The 22913-nt window shown below is 41.6% G+C and overlaps 1 protein-coding gene across 2 annotated transcripts in view; it reads right to left on the reverse strand.

The window, feature by feature from the left end:
- Positions 1-5620: 5620 nt before the first annotated feature.
- ABCD3 (ATP binding cassette subfamily D member 3) overlaps positions 5621-22913 on the reverse strand; it is a 63963-nt gene continuing 46670 nt past the window's right edge. For both annotated transcript variants that reach the window (XM_006197335.4, XM_072968171.1), the window contains exons 16-23: positions 22819-22882; positions 17132-17209; positions 16964-17029; positions 16773-16862; positions 16179-16298; positions 10577-10681; positions 9090-9146; positions 5621-7116 (exon numbers count right to left, since the gene is read on the reverse strand). In XM_006197335.4, the coding sequence (XP_006197397.1) occupies positions 7039-7116; positions 9090-9146; positions 10577-10681; positions 16179-16298; positions 16773-16862; positions 16964-17029; positions 17132-17209; positions 22819-22882 (658 nt within the window). In that variant the 3' untranslated portion in view covers positions 5621-7038. The remainder of the gene's footprint in view (positions 7117-9089; positions 9147-10576; positions 10682-16178; positions 16299-16772; positions 16863-16963; positions 17030-17131; positions 17210-22818; positions 22883-22913) is intronic.

The following is a 22913-nucleotide window of genomic DNA, read 5'->3' on the forward strand; positions in this document are numbered from 1 at the left end:
CCACTTGATTTATTACATCTTCCACTTATTATTTATGATTTGGCCTTTGTATTAGTTGGTTCTGCTGCAGTAACGAGTGACCCTAAATTCTCAGTGGCTTATGACAACAGTGTCTTCCTATTACACTTACGTTACAGGTTGGTGGCCGTGGGTTGGCTGCAGCTCTTCTTAATGTCTTCTCAGTCTAGGACCCAAACCAAAGTGAAGTCCTCTTTGGATCAGGGCAGAGGGAAAAGCAAGAAAGCTGGTAGAGTAGGCAGCCACATCTTCAAGTTTTAAGCCGCCTCCTAAAACTTCTGCTCCAGAGTGGCTCACTGTCACTTCTGGTCACATGCCACTGGCCCAAGCAAGACACATGTCCAAGCCTGACAGTACTCTGCTTACCGGGAGGCACCCCAAGTCCCACAGCGACAGGCAGGGATGGACAGTGTTCCTGGGAAGGGACAGTCTCCTGCAGGCTTAGAGGGAGAGTCTTCTTCCCACAGGTGTTAGCTTGAATTGCAGATGAAGGTCGGAGAGGAAAACAGAAGGAAAGTTCTTTGGATTGTTGTCTTAAAAGAAAATTGGATAAAAAAAAATGTAAGTTAGGGAGAGAGGAGGAGTGGAGTCTGTAGAGTTAATGAAAAGCAAACTAGATTGAGCGCTCTCTGTGGGCAGGATGGGGTCTCATTCCCATTTGCTGCTCCTTCGCGGAAGCCGTGCCTGTAGGCTCTCGGACAGGGCTGAGTCGAGCCGACTTCACAACCGCCCTCTAGAGGGTGCAAATAGTGACTCCTCCGTTCAACTGCAAATAAAATCTAGCCGAACAGTCTTGCTCTCACAACTACTGAAATGAAGATTGTAAACAGAGATGTTAGATGAATGATGAATTTTAAATGCATTTTGTTCCTTTGCTCCAGAGAACTCGTAAGCATTGTCAATAAAATTCTAAACGTCAAATGTTAGGTGTAACACCATAGTCTAAGGGACAATGGGCAAAACAAATCTTTCACATCCTCATGAGAACGGCAGCCTGAAAGGAAAAAGGGTAGATATTTTGGAGCAGTGAAGGGAAACAGACCAGTGGCTGGTTTACTGGGCTGGTTCTGTCGCTTTGCTTGCCATAATGTGTCAGCGCTGCAGTGGCTGACCTGTACACTGTCGCAGCGTTCACCCTGGATAGTGAGCGTGTGCGTTTGCAGCAGAGTCAACGAGAGGCTAGTGTGGGGACATGTCCCCAGAGAAGTGTGCGGTGGCTGTTATCTTGAATTCCTGCTCACGTGGGGCTGCCTGGGACACAGAGCTTAGCGCATGAGACAGAACAAGCTCCCAGAGAGGACATCTGACTGGGCGATTCCATCAGGCTGCTCTCTCCCTGCCAGGAATAATAAACAGCACTATGCAATTCCGTGGCCTCATAATCTAAGGAATTTGAATGGTCCCCTAAAGAAAGTACTGGCAGTGTGAAGCCGGTCTGGGTAGCAATGAGGTGTCTGGCTGTTCACAGGGAAGGAATTCATTACACATCCAAGTAAAGCGGTGCTGCAATGATGGGGGAGTCTGGACACTGCGGATGTTAATCACCATGCAGGTTTCCACAGCCGTCCTCACAAGGAGCTGCTGCTAAAACAACACCTTAATCAGCGCTGGACAGAAGACCACGTTCTACTTGCTGGCTGGTGTCCAGAAACGACTGCCCTCCAGTGGGCCAGATTATACTTCATCACTTATTTTTGCTCTTAGTTTCCCATAAAGCTGATTGTTACTAAACTAAGCTTTCATGCTCTGAAGACAGATTTTTACCATCTTAAATTATTAGCCATGTTTGACTTAACATATAGAAACACCTGTGAAACCCAGACACACTCACCTCAGTTACAGCTGACGGCCTATAAGTTGAGGGCCCGTCTCTGCAATAAACAAAGAACCAATGGTCTCTATCAAGTAGTGAATAAACTCATCCCCAAATCCAGTTTTCACCTGATCTAAGACGTGTATTTAGCACGTATTATTCTTCTCCAGTGGCGGCCTGAGCAGCTTTCTGACTATTCCAGTGCGGACGCTCACAGTGGACTCTAGTTCTCCGTTCCTGCAGCCCTGCTTTTCAACTGCAGACCGAGGTGCTCTGGCTTTGGTATGCAGCACATTCCTTCCTCGTGGCTGCAGAAAAACTGGTTTCGGGGGCAGACGCGTGACCTTCCCCAGTCTGGGAGGGTGAGTCCCAGGGCTCCTGCTGGGAATACCGGGACGCTCTCTTTCTTGACGAACATGGTGAAGAAACAGGCAGCCCATGTTGGTTAATCCAATGGTGCTCAAAGTGTGGCCCCGCATCTCAGGGGATGGAACGGGAATTAGCATTCCTGAGAGTTTATTAGAAAAGTAGATTATAACCCTGACCTCAAACTTACTGAATTAGAAATCTGTTTTAACAAGACCTCCAAGTGGTTCTAATGCCCAATAAATTTCAGAAGCATTGGCTTAATCTGTAACTTACTGCAGTGAGAGGCTGGAGCAGCTCTTGACCCGAAAGGGGGCTTTCCCAGCTCTGGGGGAGGTCAGAACGCAGCCTGCTGTGCAGCCAAAATCAAACTGAGAGCACCTGAAGCACAGACAAGACCCTCTGTCCGCAGACTACGCTAGAAGGTCTGTGACACGTGGGCCTGTCAGGAGTCCTCCTGTTGCAGGAACAGAGCCTCGAGAGAACTTAAAACTGGGACGCCTGCTTTCTCCTATGTCAAGTGAGCTAATTGGCCTAAAGCTGTCAATCTCTTTTAACCCAAATCCCATGGTTATATGTTACTAGACAGGGCATCAATAATTAATAATTGAAAGATAACACCCTCTTCTTTCTGGGAGAAATGAAATTACTTGTTTGAAAAAATCCAGGAATTCTGAGACAGAAGTTGCAATTTATCCTGAAGGTACAAATTTTAATGAACTTTTAAAATTTAAAAGTTTAAGAAATTTTTAAAACTTAAAAGGTTTAAGAGAAACATTTTTGACATAATAATCTTAGCCTGATTTTCAAAACCACTGGAAAACCATGCTCCATCTGCAAAGAAACTTGTCTTCTCTAAGCATGTATCAGTCCAGAGAGTAAGAAGCATTCAGAGGGGCAGGAAAGTGTTTTCCCTTTGCGTAACAGCATTTGGGCCTTGTGTCCTTTATGACTAAGATTGTGGCGCCACCTTGAGTTCTTGAGGATTGCAACTTGACCAGAATTACGGACTGGATTGTAAAAATGAAGGAATCTAAATTAAAAAAACTCAAAAACACCTGGAAATGACTAAGAATGAAGGAACACAGTGGGGAGGGGTGGCCAGAATCACTGAACCAGAGAATCTTCTCTGAGCTGCTGCATCTGTACCTGTGATGGTCTCCTTAGTCCACAGCTGGAGCTCCCACCCCGACCCGCGACTGAGCATCATTTGAGAGCTAGTCAACCTGAGATGGAAGTTCTCGGGCCCCACCCAGACCTACTGAACCAGAACCTACGCTTTCCGGGTGACTACATGCACATGGAAGTCTGAGCATCTCTCCTGTCTGTGCTTTCCCCGAACATTCCGCCCGCTCCCCCGGATTTCACAGAGGCAGGGCAGGGAAGTGAGCGCAGAAGGGAAACACACCGCCCCCGTGGGTACGCACGGCCTTGACAAGAAGATGCCATTTATTAAACCTGAGTATCAGCCAGCTGCTAACCCGTGCTCGAAGTGCAAGCAGAGCCACGATCATACTGCCAATCCTACACATTTCACTAGGACAGTCCTTTGAGGACCTCTGTCTGCCTTAATCAAAAACAGGCAGCAGAGTTTATGTGCTCTGAGCCAGAACAGCGGCTTTTCCAGGCTAATCGTCGGACGAAGACGTGAAGGAGGCCTTGAGGTGTGACACAGTTCTGTTTCTTAGGCGGTAATAAACATGCACACGTCCTAAAACCGCGGTGAGCCTGTTGCGGCTATGGGCTTTTATGCCTATGTGTCAAGCTGCCATAAAGTGCTTACAATTTAAGAACGATGGAAGTGCATGTGGAGGATGTGGCAGGGGTACGGGCAGCAGGGAATGTCTAAGATGGACGAATTAAGAAACAGCCACATGGCACACTGTTTAAAAAATAAAAAGTAGTTACCACAGAACAACTGGAAGTTCAAAATGGCCCTAGGGTGTGGGGACGGACTGTTATTCATTCATTTTTGGGATTAGATGTTTTTTTTTTGAGAAAAAAGTTTTATTTAGATAAGTTAAAATCTTTTTAAGTATTAGATTTTTTAAAAGCAGCATGTATATGATATGCTTATAGGTTAGAATTCCAACTTTTCACAAAAGGCAGAATAACTGACATAGTTTCCTACAACTACCTACACTAAGGTCCATCTGATAGAAGAAAGTTCACTCTGCTTTTAGGCAAATTATGGTTTTTAAACACAAGTTAAAAGATAAAACATTATATAAGGAAATGATAGATGCCATAATATCCCCACAGTTTTAAGCCAAATGCTGGTCATTAAGGGGGAGGGGAAGGGGTGAAGGAGGGCAGGACATGCCATCCCAAACAGGCCACATCAGCACCAGGACCAGTCTGAGCTAAAGGCACTTGGACAGCAGGTGCAGGAAGGGCGCTCTGACCCTCCCCTTCTTCCTGAAAACAGGATAAAACTCTCCACCAGAAGGAAAATGACACTCTCCCCAAGGACAGGACACTGACGCTGAGACAATTCTATACACATAACCCTGAGTTTCCTTTAGCCTCTCCACATACTTACTGTTCCACAATTGCTTCTCTTTGTTCAGCCTCGTAGCCTTTAGGTTTTGCCACTTCTTTGGGGCTTCGTTTCCTCAAGAAGGTTTTCATGTCACATAAAACTTATTAAATACATTTGTACATTTTTTTTCCTGTTAATATGTCTAACGCCAATTTAATTCTTAGGCCCAGCCTAAAACTCTAAGAGTGCAGACGTCAAATTTTGCCTCCCTTACAGAGGCAAACCCTAGATACACTTTATCCTATGAGCAGTGTGCAGCAAACAACTCTCACTATAGACGTTTCTGTTTTCTCACTATATAAAAAAGTAGTGGGAAAAGATGTGCCCTGATCAGTCATGTTCTGGAAACACTGGATCCCTTTGCTGGAGGCCTTCTTAGAACCACCGTGTTAATGGGCACTGTGATTCTCCAGGAAAGGGATCTTCCTTTATGCCTCAAATGGTGAGGCACATTAACGTTTGTTAAAAAGGAATAAAAAAATACAGAAAAAAAGCCCAAAATGAACTTCTGGTTGCAAGAATCCATCACAGAAGGAACCAGGAGGCAGGCGAGGAGAGCACTTCTACTCACAGTTCCGGGGGAACCTAGGAATCTGAGACCCCCCACCCCCCCAAGCCGGAACAGCCTTCCCGGGACTTAACTCTTATGGTCTCCTGGCGACTTGGTAACATTTGTGAAGTACACTGAAGATTTTTTATGCTTTTTCTAGAAGAGAAATTCATTCTGTTAAAACCACACTTGACAAAACTTTTTTAAGAAGAGACACTGGGTGCTACAAGGGCTTTCCGAATGTTATTTTTGTGTTTTTAAGGCAAGACTGTATGAACTCTGTATGAACCACCGAGGACTGAGATACCAGAACAAAAAGAACAGGTAAAGGTTGTACAGGATATGTGATTTTTTTTTTAATCTGAACAGAAAATAAGTAAGTATACAAGTTTGCTAAAGAGAGGTGGTAAAAATTGAATGTTCTGTATTACGGAATCAGTACATCAGGTTTTACTTTGGTAGTCAGTGATTCTTACAATTAATTCTGCAAAAAAAACAAAACCAGTTATGCAGAAATAAGAATATAAAAAGCCCCTTTTTGAACTCCACTTTGATAAAACTGATTTCATATCTAGCTCACTGATAGTATTCAATTTCAGTTCTCCCTGTGAAAATAATACACATAGTCATTAATGGTGGCTTGGTGAGATGAAACTGATTTCTCTTAGGATACAGTTCAACATAATAGCCCAAATATAAAAACTTCATTAAAGATTCACAGAGATAAACCAGTGCCTTAGGAAACGTAATTCACCCATGTGCATAATTTTATAACATATTTTTAAGCATAAAATCACAGTCGAAGACAGTGATAACATTGCATACTCAGTGCTTTAACTTTATGTAGTGCATTCCTATGGCTCATCTGGAGTTTAACACCATGTAACCACCACACTTCTAATGAATGGGCTTCGAACATACACAAATCCATCCAATTCTTCAAACATTCTCAAACTCTTACAAGACCTTGAGCTCGACATGTAAAGACTCTGTGTTTGAACATCTCAATCACTGGGAAGATTAAGCGCAAAACATAGTAACCATCCCTTGTAGGCAAGACTGCACATACACTTTTGTTGCATCACCACAAAGAACCCTCAAAAAACTCAATACTGAAAACTGAGAGGGGCACATTTATTATTTAGCCAAAGAAATTTCAAATGGCTCTCCTGGAGTCAAATGCACCCCAAGACACATACAAGGAATGAGTATTAACTGTGGCAGCTAAAGACATCTGCCACCACGTAGTAAATGCTATTGTGCAATGATGTCATACATTTTGATAATACACTATGATCTGCTTCCCACTGTCGTGGGACACAAGAAAATGAAACTCAAGACTATCTTGTTAGAACAGGACAAGTGATGACCCCAATTTTAAACAGGGTTCTTCACTGAAGGAAAAGATAGAGCCAAAAAGTCAAAGTAGCTGACTTCAAATGGTTTGCATCCCAGGATGAATCAGGTTACACTGATTTAAGCCCAATTTAATTTAGGCAGATTTTTAACCACAAGAATAAGGACATTCTTAGTACATATTAATAATTAAACCAACATATACACAATTAGCAATATCCTATATAATATTAAATGTTTCAACAACTTGTTCTCAATTATTTTATATCCAGTTAATTTGTTGCTTTGTTTAAAAAAAAAACAAGCTCAACATAATCTTACAGTGTACTTTGTGTTTCTAATCATATTGTGTGGTTATTTCACTGAAGTGGGTACAGTGCTGCTCTCCGGAGTCTAAGAGCCAAACTCAACTGTATCTTCCGTTATCTGTTTGAATTCGTAATTGCCTCTGCCGTCCATGTGCAGGTAGTACTACGGGAAAGAAGCGGGGAAAAACCAGTGAATAAGAATTTCCTTTTTATCAGGAATCCATGTAGAGGTTATTGTGTAAGAAAATGATTGGAAATAATTATTTTAAGCTACTAAAGTCTTTTAAAGTTGATACTCAGAAATGCATACTATTTTCCAAGGAAAGACTAAATGAAGAAGTCTGCTCTTTTAAAACAGTCACACTATACCTCTGCTGGGAGTGGATATAGCACTGTCCTTTATGAGAGCTAAGACACCAGACTTCATGATTTTAAAGGAACCAAATCTACAAGCATCCCACCAATTATAATGCGTCTGTCACTCCGCCACCAAGGAGCCGACCCACCACAGTGCGAGTCTGCTGGGTACGGCAGCCTCTAAAATACTTACCTTACATCAGCTTGGGACCTCTAACTTGCGGCTTTTTGTTTGTTTGTTCTTTGATTTAGCAGAGGAGGATAGAGCTACAGAGTGAGCCGATACATCCCATCCTATGAAGGCACTTTGAGGAGAGCAGGTACAAAGCTTTCTGTTTTATTTAGTGTTTTTTTTAATTTACAGAAGCAACCTCTGTTTCTCCACGTTCTCTACTGTTGCATTTAAGCTACTCTGGACTCCAGCACCGGAGTGCCTCGTGTCGCCCTCCTGCACGCGAGCACCGGCCTGATGGTTATTCTGCTGCCTGTCTCCACCCCCGGGGGAGAGGGGAAACCTATGGCTGTCATGTTTATGAACTTCTGAGAAAACACAAAGGCTCTGGATATATTTTTAAACTGCTTTGATTTCTTGCTATTTAATTTCTCATTCAAGTCATGAAAAAAGGGCAAATCATAACATGCCATTAAGATAATAAAAGCTATCTTTAAAAGTCAACAGCTATACAGAATTTCATTACAGTTTCTTTCATACAGGCTACCTCTTTGCTCCTCGTGGTCATCTATGAGACAGCCAGGCAAGGGCCAACAACTTTATTCCCTGAAGGAAGGGATTAATGCCAGAAACGGTGGTGCCTGAACCCGGTTTTCTGACTTAAATCCCATGCTCTTCATTTCACTACCTGTACACTATCACCTAAACCGTAAGGTTCTTGAAAGTAAAGACAGTACTCTGTTCCTTATGACTCTTACTCCATTTACTACATTTGGTAAAAAAAAAAAAAAAGTGCCCAATCAGGTATGCATTTTATGGGACAAGATACCCTTACCATGTTCCGATTTTCCTCAAACCCTTTCTTTTAACTAAAATTTCTGTATCATTTAGTAAGGAAAAAAAGGAAGGAAGAGAAGAAGGAAGGAAAGAGGAAAAGGGGAAGGAGAAAGAAAGCGCGAAAGAGAGAAAAGAAAGAAAAAGAAAAAGAGAAAGAGAAAGAGAAAAAGGGAAGGGTTTAATTTTAGGGTTTAATCATTTTACATTAAGAGTTGAGAAGAACTGCCGTAGGGAAGACGGCACTGCGGGAGCACTCACGCCCATGTAAACCTCGCTCCAACATCTTTGTAAATTACCATGAGCACCTAATGAGCTCCATTTTATCACCGGGTAATGACGAACATAGCTAACATTACTCATCTCCTTCCTGTAGTCCAGACCTCTACCAAAACTGTCCCTAAACTTTCTGCTGTCTAGTCCTTCTTTAGATTCTTTCCCTTCTGTCAATACAGAATAGGAAGAAAAAGTCCATTTGGCCACAGCTGTGATGAGATTGTGCACATTTTAGTCAATTATACAACTGGAGAACCACTAACTGGTTCTCCCATCTATAACCACAGGTTGTTTACACACAGTGTAGCTTTGAAATTGACAACTACAATAATATTTAAGAAGATCCTATTTTACTTTATAAAACTGAATTAGTCACTTTTTTCTTTAAGGTATATATTTAAAAAGGAATATACACCAGGAAATCTAAAACCATTATCACCCGAATTCACATATGAAAATAAACTTTCACTATACCATTCAATGCAGGGAATACAAACCTCATGGTGTTTCCAAAGAGACTTTCTGTGCGACACAGTGAAGAGGGTGATGCCAACCTATACAAGGAAAGTGATCAGGTTTCTATCAGTATCACAGCTGCAAATTAAACTAATCTGTATAATTTAAGTTGTTGAGATGACTGTCTTCAGCAGCTATAGTTAAAAATCAGTGCCCCAGAGAACAAACTACAACCAATGCTCAGTGTTCTAAGGTGGCGCGAAGGACAGGCCACCAACCACATGATAGAAGCTAACAGGTCCCAATCGAGTCTTTAAGAACAAAACTAAACTAAGAGGAACTAGCTTAATTAAGTGTATTATTCTGTTTGGGGCAGAAAATGTATATTCTAGCACATTTTCTATTTTATTGTGAAAAATATATGAAAAGAGTATAAAGAAAAAAGCAAAAGGTTAAAATCGGGAAAATTAAATCAATAAAGGACGGTCTACAGTAAATTTGTTTTTCAAATGCAGGGTCATAATCTTTTATTGCGAACCACTGTTTGGGAATGTGTCTTGGAACTGAGATCTTGGACAAGGAGTACTGACCACCCCCAGAGGGTTCTGGGGCAGAATTCTGTATGCTACACACATCACTAATACTGCAACAACACACATGGACGCTGACGCTCAGTGAGACGAATGAAAGAGCTTAAAAATCTTCGTCAGGCGTGGTTTGGCTACCCAGGGAGCTCTCTACAAAACAATGACAAACCTGGTTTTAGAAGCTTACTGGATTTTAGACGGTGAGTAAGGGTTTGTGGGTCATACTTCAGAATTTCAAAACCACAACAACAGATACAGCTCGTTGCTCTAGGTCAGTGACTCTCAATTAAGGAGAGGAGGCAGGGACACTTGACGATGTTTTTTTTTTACACTGTCACAACTGAGAGTGCTACAGACATCGAAGGGTAGAGGTCAGAAATGCTGCCAAACATCCTACAGAACAGGGGACAGCCCCCCACGACAAAGAGCCATCCGGCCCTAAATGCTGACTACTCCATAATCACTGAAGGAATGAAACCAATGCAGACGGCCTCAGAAAAGACTAAAAGGAAGCTTTGGTAGAATGTTACCCAGGCCAGAGAAAAAGGCGAATAAATTAAAAATTGCCAAATAACTACTGTTGAGTTTTCTTGATTAAACAAAATTATACTTAGTTAAAGTTAATGGAAAAGACTAAAAAAATCAATGTATTAACACTGAGTACTGGGAATGAGGTAAAAAGGAAACAAATTTAAATGTTTATTCCATACGTAATACATGGCTAAAAGGAATTACATACAGAATTCATTTATAATTCTTTTTGTTTTACTCACATCCATTAATTACCAGTTCAAAATCTCCGTGAAAGTAAGATACAGCCCCTGGACAGTACTTCCAGTAATTGTGTCACTTTAAAACTTGCAATCTCCTCTTTGGCCAGATACTCGGCTGGACACAGAGGACACTGGGGGTGGAGGGCACTGAGCACCGGTCACACTTACCTTTCGACAGTGACTGTAGATGTAACCTTCCACATCCACACTGACTGCACTTGTGCATTCATCCAGGATGGCAAACTGTGGCTTATGATAAAATAATCTTGCCATCTGAAGCATAAAAAGAAATATTTTATATAATCACATGCAGACTGAAAATTAGTAAGCTAAAGCGGATTTACTTTAAATATACATTTACAGTCTTGTAAAGCAAGGGTGAAAACTATTGTCTCAAAAAATCTATCTGTCAGAAACAGAAACAACACAAAGAAACCCAATTGTTTTTACTGTCTTCCCGAAGAAAGGGAAAAAACATAACGTGTGGGAAATACTGTGAAGAGTAAAACAGAAACTTCTAAGACTGATGTGAGATGAAGTTGAGTTTTTAACTAATATTAAAATTCTCTAAATAAGATTAAAGGGTACACACTTTAACCAAATCTTCGAATTCAGATGACGGATGGCTCAGGTGCAAAAATGGGACTATTTTTAAACATTCTGTTGCTTAAGTAATGACATTAATTTTAAGTGGCCAGCTAACATTCCCACCAGCAGCGTCTGGGTGCTCCTGCCCCGCACCCCTGTGCTCAGCACCGGGCGCGCCCAGCTTTCCAAGCCTTGCTTGTTTTGTGCATGAAAATCAACGTCAAGGTTGTTGCAGCTTGCCTTTCTCTGATTAGCAGGAATGCTATTTGCCATATGTTGTTTACTTTCTGGGAATTATTTATTCTGGTTCTTTGTCTATAGATATTCCAATCTGCCACCTGCTCCTAATGACGCTATCTATGTTGCAAGACCAATGGACACATTTCTATCCTTGCCCAATTTATCTTCTCTGCAACGTACAACTCAGGTGACCACTCCCTCCTTCTTGAGAAAGTGACAGTGAAACCACGGTTTTAAGCTTCCTCCCATTTCTTAGGCTACTGGATATCTTAGAGAACTCTCAGACTTAAAAAATCTAAAACTCACTGACTTTTTAAATTTCTCCCTTAAAATCCATTCATCCATTCTCCCCATCTTGAACATTTCAGAAAATGACACTATGAAACAGCTGCTAAATCTAGAAAGCTGTGAGTCCTCCTTGATTTCCCTTCTCCTCCTCCCTCCCACCCCCGCCTCGCCACCTTCAGTCCACCGAGTCCTGTGGAGTTCATAGTCGACTCAGTTCCCCCATCTCACAATCCCGCCCACAGCCCGGGCACAGTCCTCTCCTCCTGGACGACCACATTAGCCCTCTTCTTCCTCTTTTGCTCCTCTCCAGCCCAATGTCCATGAACCAGAGAGGATCTTCCAAAACTGCAAGTCAGAGAGTTTCACTCTTCTGCTTAAAACCCTTCAGTAATTTGCCATTTCACTTAGAATAAAAATCAGACTCCGTCCCGTGGCCTACGAGGCACTACACAGCCTTCCTCTGACTCACCCTCTAACCTCCACATTCCAGCCGCCACCGTCTCCTCTCCACTCTCAGGGCACGAGGTGTCTCAGGCCTTAGGGCTTAGCACGTCCTTGTGTCCCAAACGCCTCACTCTGCTTCTTGCATCTTTCAAAGTTCTGCCTAAGGTCCCCTCCTCAGATAAACCTGCCCTGACGCCTCCCCGCAGCCCAAGCCGGCCCCTCTGCAGCGTCTCTGCAGCCCTTCGTCCAGGATAAACTGCACCCTGACCGTTTCTCTGTGTCCTGCATAGGCTGTAACATCCACAAAAGCTGAGGCTCTTTTAATTACTCCTGTACACCCAGCACCTGAATAGCACAGGAAACATTCGAATATCGGATAAATGAATGATCGAAACACATCAACAGGTTTCTTGGGGTTTGTATCTTGTTTGTATGAGGTGAGGAAGGAGAAGCAGCAAGGACAGACCATCAAGAAGTCCGACTGCGCAGAGGATGGAGGTCCTGACTGTGTGGGGCCTTTGGTCAAGTCAGAATTTGCTTGTTAGATCACAGAGACCTGAAAATGTCTTTCTGGAAGAAAAGGACTAGAAGAGATTAAATATAGGTGTGTGTGTGTGGGGGGTAGCACATAACGAAGGAAAGGGATGTGATAAAACTGGATGAGGGAGGGTCCCAAAACACAGACGGAGACACTGAGCCTGTCTCAAGAGGAAGGGTGACGTACCTGCCGAAGCCTGGAAGCACGGCGGTCAGGACGGCCCAGGGCAGGGCTACTGAGAGGAGAGGTCACTGGAGGCGCACCCCAAGCGCCCCTCCTCCGCGCTCACAGTCACACTGCTGCCTGAGCTTGCCAAGGCACCCCCCTCAGCCCCCGCCAACAGCTTTAACACTTACTAGCTATCTTTGCCTGGCAAGCCCCTCCACTGCTCTGCTTCCTCTGTGGAGCAGGGCACACACGGCCCTCATCTCACAGGACTGCTGTGAGAATGAAATGAGATAGCCTGTGGAAACTGCCTGGCACACTGCCTATCACCTATTAAGCACTCAATAAGAATTAGCTGTCATTTAACTGAAATAATAGTTTCTCTTTTTTCTTTAAGGAAAGGTGAGTTATTTGGCTGAAAGTGGTGGAATAGGTAACGGGTTGTAAAGCTTGAGATTGGCAGTTCTCAAACGCTTATCAGGAAAAACGAGACAGAGGGACAAAAAGAAGTAAAATGACTGCCCGGCCATGCTGTGAGCGAGCCCGTGAGGCTCGGAAACCACGGAAGTGTGGCAGCACCGATCCATCTCATTCCCTCATTTCCTCAGTGGTACTTAGAAGCTTACGTCCAGAAATGCCAAGGCAAACAGCTGCCCTTGGGATGGTGTTTAAATAGTCTGAGGAAACAAAAAGTGGGAAAGGAAGTTAAGGGGAAGGGATCATTTGTCTGTTCTTCTAAGAAGTATCTCCTGAGTACCTCCTATGCGCCAGGCCCTGGATTACTAAGTCTGTGCTGGACAGGAAAGGAGGCAGAATCAGAAGGGATCCGATCAACTGCAGAAAAGGAAAGGGTCAATATCAGAGAAATCTCAGTGAGTCTGAAGAATGAGGGCAGTTGCCAGCTAGGTAAAAGAATCAATTACAAAAATGGATTTATAAAAGCACTAAGAATTTTATGACAGCGAAATCTCTGGTAAGGAGGGTTGGGCTCTTCTTTATACTTCTATAAATGTTTCACCTTTCCTATCACATACACTTTTTCAGGATCTAATGTAAGAAAACCCATTGCTGAACAGGAAGAGCAAGAACAGTGATGAAGAAGAGATAACCACGGGTCAGAGAAGCAAGAGAGCCCGACTCACGACACCAGGCAGAGCAACTCTGGCTGATGGTGGCTGGACCCCAATGGATGCAGTGGACATGAGGGACATGGCATTCGAGACTTCAGGGGGCAGTGAGAGAAGAGAAGTGGACAGTCCACCTGCACGCTGAAGGCTGTGCACTGCGACGCAGCCGTTAAGAGCAGGAGCGCTGGGTCAGGACCTCAGTTCTCTCGCTCAGCAAGCTGCTTCCGCTCCCCAAGTCTTCCCTTTGTCCGTACCTCACTTTCCAGGGCTACTGAGAGAATTAAATAGGACCTGCCATTCAAAACTGAGCCTTCCCTCATCAATACCCCAGTGCACGCTTTTTGTAGCCGTGACTGAAGACAGCCTGCCTTGTACAGCAGGAAACCGAGAGCGCTTGGCTCTCCTCACTAGATTGCCTAAAGGCAGGCACCAGCTAAGGGCCCGGCCCGGAGCAGATTCTCAGCTAACACCAAACTCTGTGAAAAGCGTATGATAACTAAGTTTTTTCACTGTTAAAATCGTGGAATAATAATATTTCCCCCTACATTTACGCTGACTTTTTTCAAGGAACTTTCAGCCATGTGCTCATCAGACCTCCCCTTATTCAACAGCGTCACTTCATCCCCTCAGATTCAAATCCTGACTCTCCTGCCCAGGAGCTCCTTTGGTTCATTTGTTTTACACCGACCTTCACTCTTGCAGATTCACTGTTTGGGTTACACTTTTCAAGTTTCTTCTTCCTAAAAATTATGATTTTTATAATTTATAAAAAATGTCTTCTCTTCCCCTCAACTTTTCACTTTGAAAAATTTTAATCCTACTAAAACACTGCAAGAACTGAAACGAATACACATACACTCTCCACCCAACTTCGTCAGTGTTCACATTCGTTGCCTTTTCTCTCTCCCTCTAAACCCTTCAAATAGCAAAACAGGAGGCTCTCTTTTAAACTTCACATTCAGTTCTCCAAACACTGGCCTACACAAAGCCCAACCTTTCAACGTCTTGGCCACGCAGCAACGCTACAGGAGAGCTTTCCCCACTTCCCAAACAGCTCGGTCGCGTTCATCTGGCTTTACGGGACTCCTTCCCCCCACCCCCTGTTCTTCTAAGGCAGCCTCTCACTGTCCCAGGCATGCCCTTGGATTTCTTATCATCAAACAAAACTCCTCTTGTGTACCTTTACACCACACGTACAGGATTCCTTAGTTCAAACACACTTTTCTTTCTCTGAGTTTCCACTGTGTCCAGTTGTGAATCCTGCCTTATCCTTCCACGCCCTTTGAGGCCACAGCGTAGGAATTTAAATTACTTTTCTTGACTTGCAGCTACTTCTACAGGCATTTTCTAAATTGACTAAATCTAAAAATGCCAAATTCCCACTGCTTTAGCTCCTCTTTCCACTCTGGTCGCAGCTGATACGTCTCTTGCCCTTGGTCGATGACTCATCCGTCACTCTAGATTAATCTCCTGTCACAGCGCTAGGCAAATCACAGTGTTAGGTTGATACGAAGTTCATATAAAATGGGTATCATCTGGGGAAAAACAACGTGCAAAACAGTCAGGGGCTCGGAGGTAACCGGGAGGCAGGACACAACTGAAGGATACAGGCAGGCCATTCCACAACAAGCCGCTTCCTCTGCTGTCTTTCCTCGGCTACAGTTTTCCCGCTTCCAAAAAATTAACACTTCCTCGCAAAAGAATCCTCTGGATCTGCTCTAACTATGGTATGTCCAGTTAGAAAATGACTCTTTAAAAGTTCTCTCTCTTAACAGAGCACTTGAGTACTCAGAGTACCACACTTAATATGCCATGTTTGATTAGGGGTAAGTTTTAGTCAACTACAAAATTAAAATATTTTCTTTCAAATGTTTCTTTATATTAGGAAAATTTTTAAATTCTGAATAACCTTAGGTAGTTGATACTGAACCCTGAAACAAGGGAACATAATAATGACAGAGGGAAAGGGCAAGAACAGAATAAATGATAAAATGATAATAAAATTAACCTCTCTACTACCTTCACTTACTTTAGCGAGAACAGCCTGAGGAAGACAAAGGTACGTCCACAGGGAAAAGGCACTGAAAGGGATCTCAGAGCCCGACTGGGACCAGTGTGCTACCAAGTTCCCCAACTTCCAGAAAAACGGTTAATGGTACATAATTGCATCTGCATCCTTTCCTTTCATAGGAATATTTATGAATTTTTCTGAATTCCAAATTTACATGCAAGTTAGATTTTTAAGCCCTTTTAGTATCATTTAAACTAAGCCATACTATAATAATTGCTAAATAAAAAGATTAAAACTGTGTGCCTTGATTATCAAAATGCTGGCTTTATGCAACCAGGTGCATTGTTGTGCAATGGCTTCAATACGTACCGCCATTCTTTGCTTCTCTCCACCACTGAGCACATCCATCCAATCCTGAACACTGTCCCAGCCTCCTTCACGTTCAAGGATATGACCCAGCTGGACATTATCTAAGTACTCCTTCAGTACCTTTCAGCAAAATGATTAAAGATGAAATCAAGCTTAACATAATCCAACGTTCTCTGTCTTGCTTTATTTTTTAAATTAGAATCACTGTAATTCTACTGCCAGTATCACTAAAAAATCACATTTCACAAAACAATGAGGCATAAAGGTAAACCTGAATCCTTTACTTCCTATTTATACTAATTTGGACAAAATATATCTAATAGCTTAAAGAGAGTAACACTACTGCATATAATTAAAGGATGAGGGCAATGAGAAAACAAACAATAGAAAGACAAGGTTAAACACTCGACATGTCATATTTAAGTAAGATGGCTAACATCTTTCCTCAGTTTGGAAAGTGCTAATTGATAAGGCTTTAGAAGGCTTCACGGAAGGCCGGAATAAACTCCCTGGCATCTAAAATACTTAACTGATTAAGACAAAGAACCTGAACGGAGTGTTTTCGGTGGGTCTAGGATATAAACGTTTCCTTACGAGGTCAGATATCCCCTTCTTCTTCTGATCTTCTCTTCCATCTGGATATATCACTTGGTCTCGAAGTGTTCCCAGGGTCATATAAGGTCTCTGAGAGTAACAGAGCAAAAACCATTGGAAGGCAATTTTTCAAAAACAAATAAAAAGCTCTTTAAGTCAAAGATTATAAAACAACTTAAACAAGGTCTTACCTGGGGAACATAAAATAACTTTCCTCGCTCTGGTTTAGTCAGACGTCCTCCAAAAAGAGGCCATAACTATAAAAGCAAAGGTGGGGGGAGGGAAACTGTAAATTTTACAGCGTGGTAGATCATATGGCAAAATAAGACTGCAAAATCTTGAGGCCACTTTGTACTTACTTCACCAAGAACACGGAAAAGTGAACTCTTCCCACAGCCATTTGGACCACAAATTAGAACGTTGGCCCCAGATCGAACCTGAAAGAAAGTTAGTCTATGAATTAATTAAACAGAATATATACTCAATGAGCATTTCCTTAGTCAAATAGTTCTATGCTCATGATAAGCTTTCTATTTTGTCTGTAAATGCGGTATTAGGTCGACGCAGTGAGGGTATGGTTGGAGAGACCTTTTACTTTTGTTTACTTTCAATTTTTACTTAGTTACTTTCTTTCCATTTAAAAATCACAATTGACTGCTATCAACTTAATCCCAATCAGAATACAAAGACCTAAAGTGAATTCTTGAAAACAGTAAATGTGTATGCACACACAGTCTCTTTTTTAAAAATGGAATTGTACCATTTATACTGTTCTACAAGCTGTTATTATATAATATATACACACATGTTTTTCCAGGTCAGTATATTCAGATTCTCCCCATTCTTTCCTTAACAGTTGCAGCATACTTCATAGTAAGGATGTACCACAATTTATTTAAATGCTCTCCCTTTTGTTAAATATTTAGGTCATCTTCATTTTGTTTGCTCTTTTAATAACACTGCAGTGACACTCTGAGTCAGCGAGCAAATTTATGCACGAGTGAGAGATGTTTCCACAGATCGGATTCTTAGTAATTACAAGTGTTGGATCAAAGGATACATGGATTACAAGTATTTATAAAATGCCACCAAATTGCTCTGCAACAACGTAAAGATAAAATCAAATGCAAAAATACCCAGTGGTTAAGCTCTCAACTTACAGTCCCGTGGAAGTGCTAAGCAACCCTGTGAAGAGTCACAGAACCTAGGTCAGGGTGCAGTGAGAGGCTAGCGGGAACCCCACCCCAGCGGGACGAGGGCGGCAGGCGGGTGGGCGTCGCCAGGCTGTGGAGCTGGCTTTGGTAAACTGCTGAGCCTTAGTTCCCTATTATTTAATTCAGTGAATACGTACTGAATACTCAGGGCCAGGCTCTGCTCTAGGCAATGCAGCTCCATTAGTGAATAAAAGAGACCAAAAAAGCCCAAACAACAAAAGCCTCCCCCAGATCCTTACCGTAGCAGCATGCCTTCTAGTGGGAGGGACGTGCACTAAAGTATATGCATAGCAAACAAGCAAGTTAAACAGTGTGTTAGAAAACAAGTGCTGGGGAAACACAGATCAAAGTGAAAAACACCCGTGGCTGGGCAGGGAAGGCTGCACCTCTAAGGTGGTCAGGTCAGGCCTCAGTGAAAGTGACAACTGGGCAAAACTTAGAAAGGAAGAATAACTTAGGAATTTAACTGGAGGAAAATGGTTTCAGTCCCAAGCCCACACACAGAAAACAGCTGTAAAGGCAGAGGCAGGAAGGTACCTGCCCTATTCAGCAACAGAAAGCGGGCTGGTCTGGCTGCAGAAGAATGAGCAGGAGGGGAGACTAGTAGGAAGGGAGCTCAGAGAAGCGAGAGGAGGTGGCAGGGTTAACGGCAGGCAAATCCCGCAGGGCGCTGAAAGGCGCTCAAAGAACTTTGGCCTTTTCTGATGAAATGCAGTCAGAAGGTGGGAGCAACCCAAGCGCATGAATGATAAACAAAACATGGCATTTACGTACAATGGAGTATTATTCAGCCTTAAAAAGAATAAAATGCCACAACATGAATGAACCTGAAGGCATGATGCTAAGAAAATATGACAGACACAAGAGGACAAATACTATGATTCCATTTGCACGAGGCACCCAGAATAGGCAAATTCATCGAGACAGAAAGTAGAACAGGAGCTGAGGGGCGGCGAGAAAGAGGAGCTACTGTTTAACGGGTACAGAGTTCCTACTGTGGTGAGAGTTCTGAAGACAGCGGTGAAGGCTGCACAACACACTAAAGGCACTTAATGCCACTGAACTGTATACTTAAAAATAGTTAAAATGGTAAATTTCATGTATATTTGACCACAGTTGATTTATAATAAAATACCGCAACTTATGCACATCAGTGTTAGAGAAGGAGCTATTCTGATCAACTCTTCCAGATGAATGATGTCTCTTTTTCTGAGAAACTATTTTAAAGAGTCACTTTGATGGACTTCTTCTAAATACATATTTCCTCTTCTTGTAAAACTGAATACAGTGGATATTCCCAATCTGCAATGTCATTACACATAACTATACTCTACTATGACAGTGACATCCTCAGGAGCGCAAGTTCAGAGAGCCATCAATTAGACGGTTTCCTACCACTCCTCATTATTTCAGCAACGTCAGCCATGTGCACTTTTTTCTGCCCCTAACTGCTCGTTGCGGTCTCCTCTGTATGCAACACCCCCCACACCATTTGGTGCAATACGCCAGGAAACCCAAAGACCAAGTTTGCAATCATGTGTATAAACAAAAACTTGAGTTTTCTGAAGTCCTTAGGTACTCTTTTATGCTCAAATGTCTTAAACTCAGCATTAACTCTTCTTTATTCTGTGGCTTTTGATAAGTGGGACAAAATTTCCAGTTACGACACCAGCTATGTTAAAGCAGGGAAAATTTTCCCATTTTAAAGATTTATAGAAACATTTTTTTTTCTGGGTCGAGGTTAAGACTAAAAGCCAAGAGTAACTTTCACTGAAAATTAAGTTCTTAATAACACTATTATTATTGATGCTCCTGAATTCCTAGGGCAACAAAAGCTGTGAACCACCATATATTTACCAATAAAAATATTCCCCCAGACATATCACTTCTTGGTAAGTCCTACTTCCTATGAATTTACTATAATAAATCCTCAAAATATTCTACATATAAATATTTACATAAAAGAGAAATTACATGAAAGTTTGCTGTTCATGGGCTTTAAACATTAAAATATGCTTACTGAAAAAGTAAAAATTTCAGTAAGTTACAGCGTATTATTTAAATGCCCACATTATAACCTGCAAGTTGTTATTTCTTCAGTCTACGTAAATATGTCATTGCTGAGGTAGTTTATAAAGGAATAAGATATAAAATCTCCTATATCAAAGAACCTAAATTTTATAACCCAAAAGGTAAAGTAATCATAAGGTTGGAAACATTTATTTGTGGTGTCCAAGTCTCAGTTTTATTACATCTCTTTGCAATAGAAAGGAATCCTTATTTTCAAGTAAGCCAGATAGATAGAAAACAATCAGATATTAGTAAGAAATGAAGGATGTTTGCTGAATAAAGGAAAACTATGTTATGAATAACTGGACCAAAGGGACAGAAGCCAAAAAAAAACAGCTCCCAATAGAGGAGAAAACAAAATGAAAATCAGGGTAGATAGCAGGTGACCACAACATGGTCGCAAAGTAGCAAGACTCAAGCAAGTACAGGCATAACTGGTAACCAAAGTAAGACTTCCCAAAGGAAACCAAAGTAAGAGCAAAAAAGTAAGGGTCTTCCGGAGATTAAGAAGTAATCAGTACACTGTATAGCACAGGGAAATATACACAAAATGTTATGATAAATCACAGAGAAAAAAATGTGACAATGTGTATATGTCCATGAATGACTGAAAAATTGTGCTGAACACTGGAATTTGACACAACACTGTAAAATGATTATAAATCAAAAAAAAATGTTAAAAAGAAAAAAAAAGAAGTAATCAGGACTGGCCAGAAGTATATTAACATTCAAACATAAGTGCTTCAAAGGGAAGGGCTTTGGACTAAAATGCAAGTGACCACATTAGTGTGGTAACCTTATGACAAAATGATCAATATCACAGATCATAATCATAATCTATTTACTCCATATATCTGTGCATACAGATCTCAAATCCCTTCTCACTACACTTAAGCCACGTGGGCATCTGTATTGTTGGTGTATCCTATGTTTGCATAAGGACAAAGGTGAGGGCATGTGGGAGAAAGTGCCAAGAGGATTCTTCAAAGGAGAAACCTCATGGGCCTTTTCACTCTTGGGCAGTGACAATGAAGAGGCCACTGGAAATCTAACAAAGATGGGGTTCTGAGCTCTGAAATCAAGCCCCATGGGTGGCCACCCACTTTGCCGAGGAGCCCCAGCTATCTGACAGGAGCACCCAGAGCTAAATGAGAAAACCCCTTGGTCACACTTGTGCCATTAAATATTTACCAACTACGTTCACAGTTTCTCTATTTCCCTTTGTGTTTCCTGGCTTTAAAATAAACAAGACAATTATGACAATGTAGAATACTCATTTGTTGAATAAACCCAAAGCACTCTGCCTAACTAACGCTTTCCATTGTTACAGCTCCTGAAAAGAAAGTGGAGGTGTACGTGATAAATATACGTGACTAAGAGTAGAAAAACTGAAGACTGACCTATGATTACAGCACTTTGAGAACAGATTCAATAATTATACTACTTATCTTATAAACTATCAGACAACATTCCTTCAGCGAAAGCAGCTGAAAAGAACCCCCACGTACAACACAAAGTACAGAAGGCCATGGATTCTAGAGCTATGCTGTCCAGTGCGACAGCTGCAAGTCACATGTGGCTATTTAATTTTAAAGTTTATTAAAATTCAGTAAAATCTTAAATTCAGTTCCTCAACCCTACTAGCCACATTTCAAGTGTACAGTACCCACATGTGGCTACTACACTGGACCCTGCAGATACAGAACGTTTCCATCACTGCAGAAAGTTCTATTGGACAGTGTTGTTGGAGAGAAATGGTATCTAGAACTGGAGAAACAGCCTACATGACAGAAAGCTGTTATTAACCTTCAAGATTTTTCAAATGTAAACTATTCACAAAGTCACAATGGACACATGACCTAAACAGAAATCCTTAGGTCTGTGAGAGGCTTATAAAATCATACAAAAACCACTCATCTTTTGCTTTTTCTTTTTAACATGGCCTGCCGTATTCCCTTTTGGCTCGCAGACTACGTATGCACTTGGCATGAGATGTGATGTGACCTGGGTGTGGCTGTCTGCAGGGCTGCTCTGTGGCTCTGTCCCTGTTTTCATCAGTAACAGGGAAGTCTGTATTTTGTTTTTTAGGTACAGATGCTCCTGCACCACCAAAACAACACCAAACCAAATTATTTTAAGGAGACTAATGTTGTATTTGCATGTTTAAATATGCACTTTACACTGGAGATTCCAATTAACTGTATCTTCTACGGCTTCCTTGAGATGGACTTCATTTGCAAACAATTTTTTTGATAGCAGTATTTGAAACTTTGAAGTTCTGTCAATAAAAAAATAGATTTCTTACTGTTTCAAAGACTTACTTTTTGTTTTTCCTTCCAGTTTTATGGAGATATCACTGGCATACAGCACTATATAAATTTAAGATGTACAGCATAATGAATTGACTTTCAAACACCATGAAATGATATCATAATAAGTTTAGTAAATATCCATCATCTCATATAGATACAAAAAAAATAGAAAAAAAATTATGTGTGTAATGAGAACTCAGGACTCACTCTCAACAACTCTCACATGTAACATACAGCAGTGTTGCACATTTATCACACACATCACATCCCTACTGCTTATTTATCTTATAACAAAGTTTGCAGCCTGTAAAAAGGCTTACATTTCAAAGCAATTTTTGGATTCAGAGACTAGGTAAAGCCTTAAAATTATTTTAACTATTCAGACAACAGTTTTCCACTTCACATCTTGAAGATGATTTAAGCATTCATTATAATCACGTAAAAACTTACTTCAAAATTAAGGTCTCGGATCAAGATATCTCCATTTGGTGTTGCTAAAGGAACATGGTCAAATCTAGGGAGGAAATTAATAAAAAGAGAATAAT

Source organism: Vicugna pacos, chromosome 9, assembly GCF_048564905.1.
Source record: "Vicugna pacos chromosome 9, VicPac4, whole genome shotgun sequence".
Classification (NCBI taxonomy): domain Eukaryota; kingdom Metazoa; phylum Chordata; class Mammalia; order Artiodactyla; family Camelidae; genus Vicugna; species Vicugna pacos.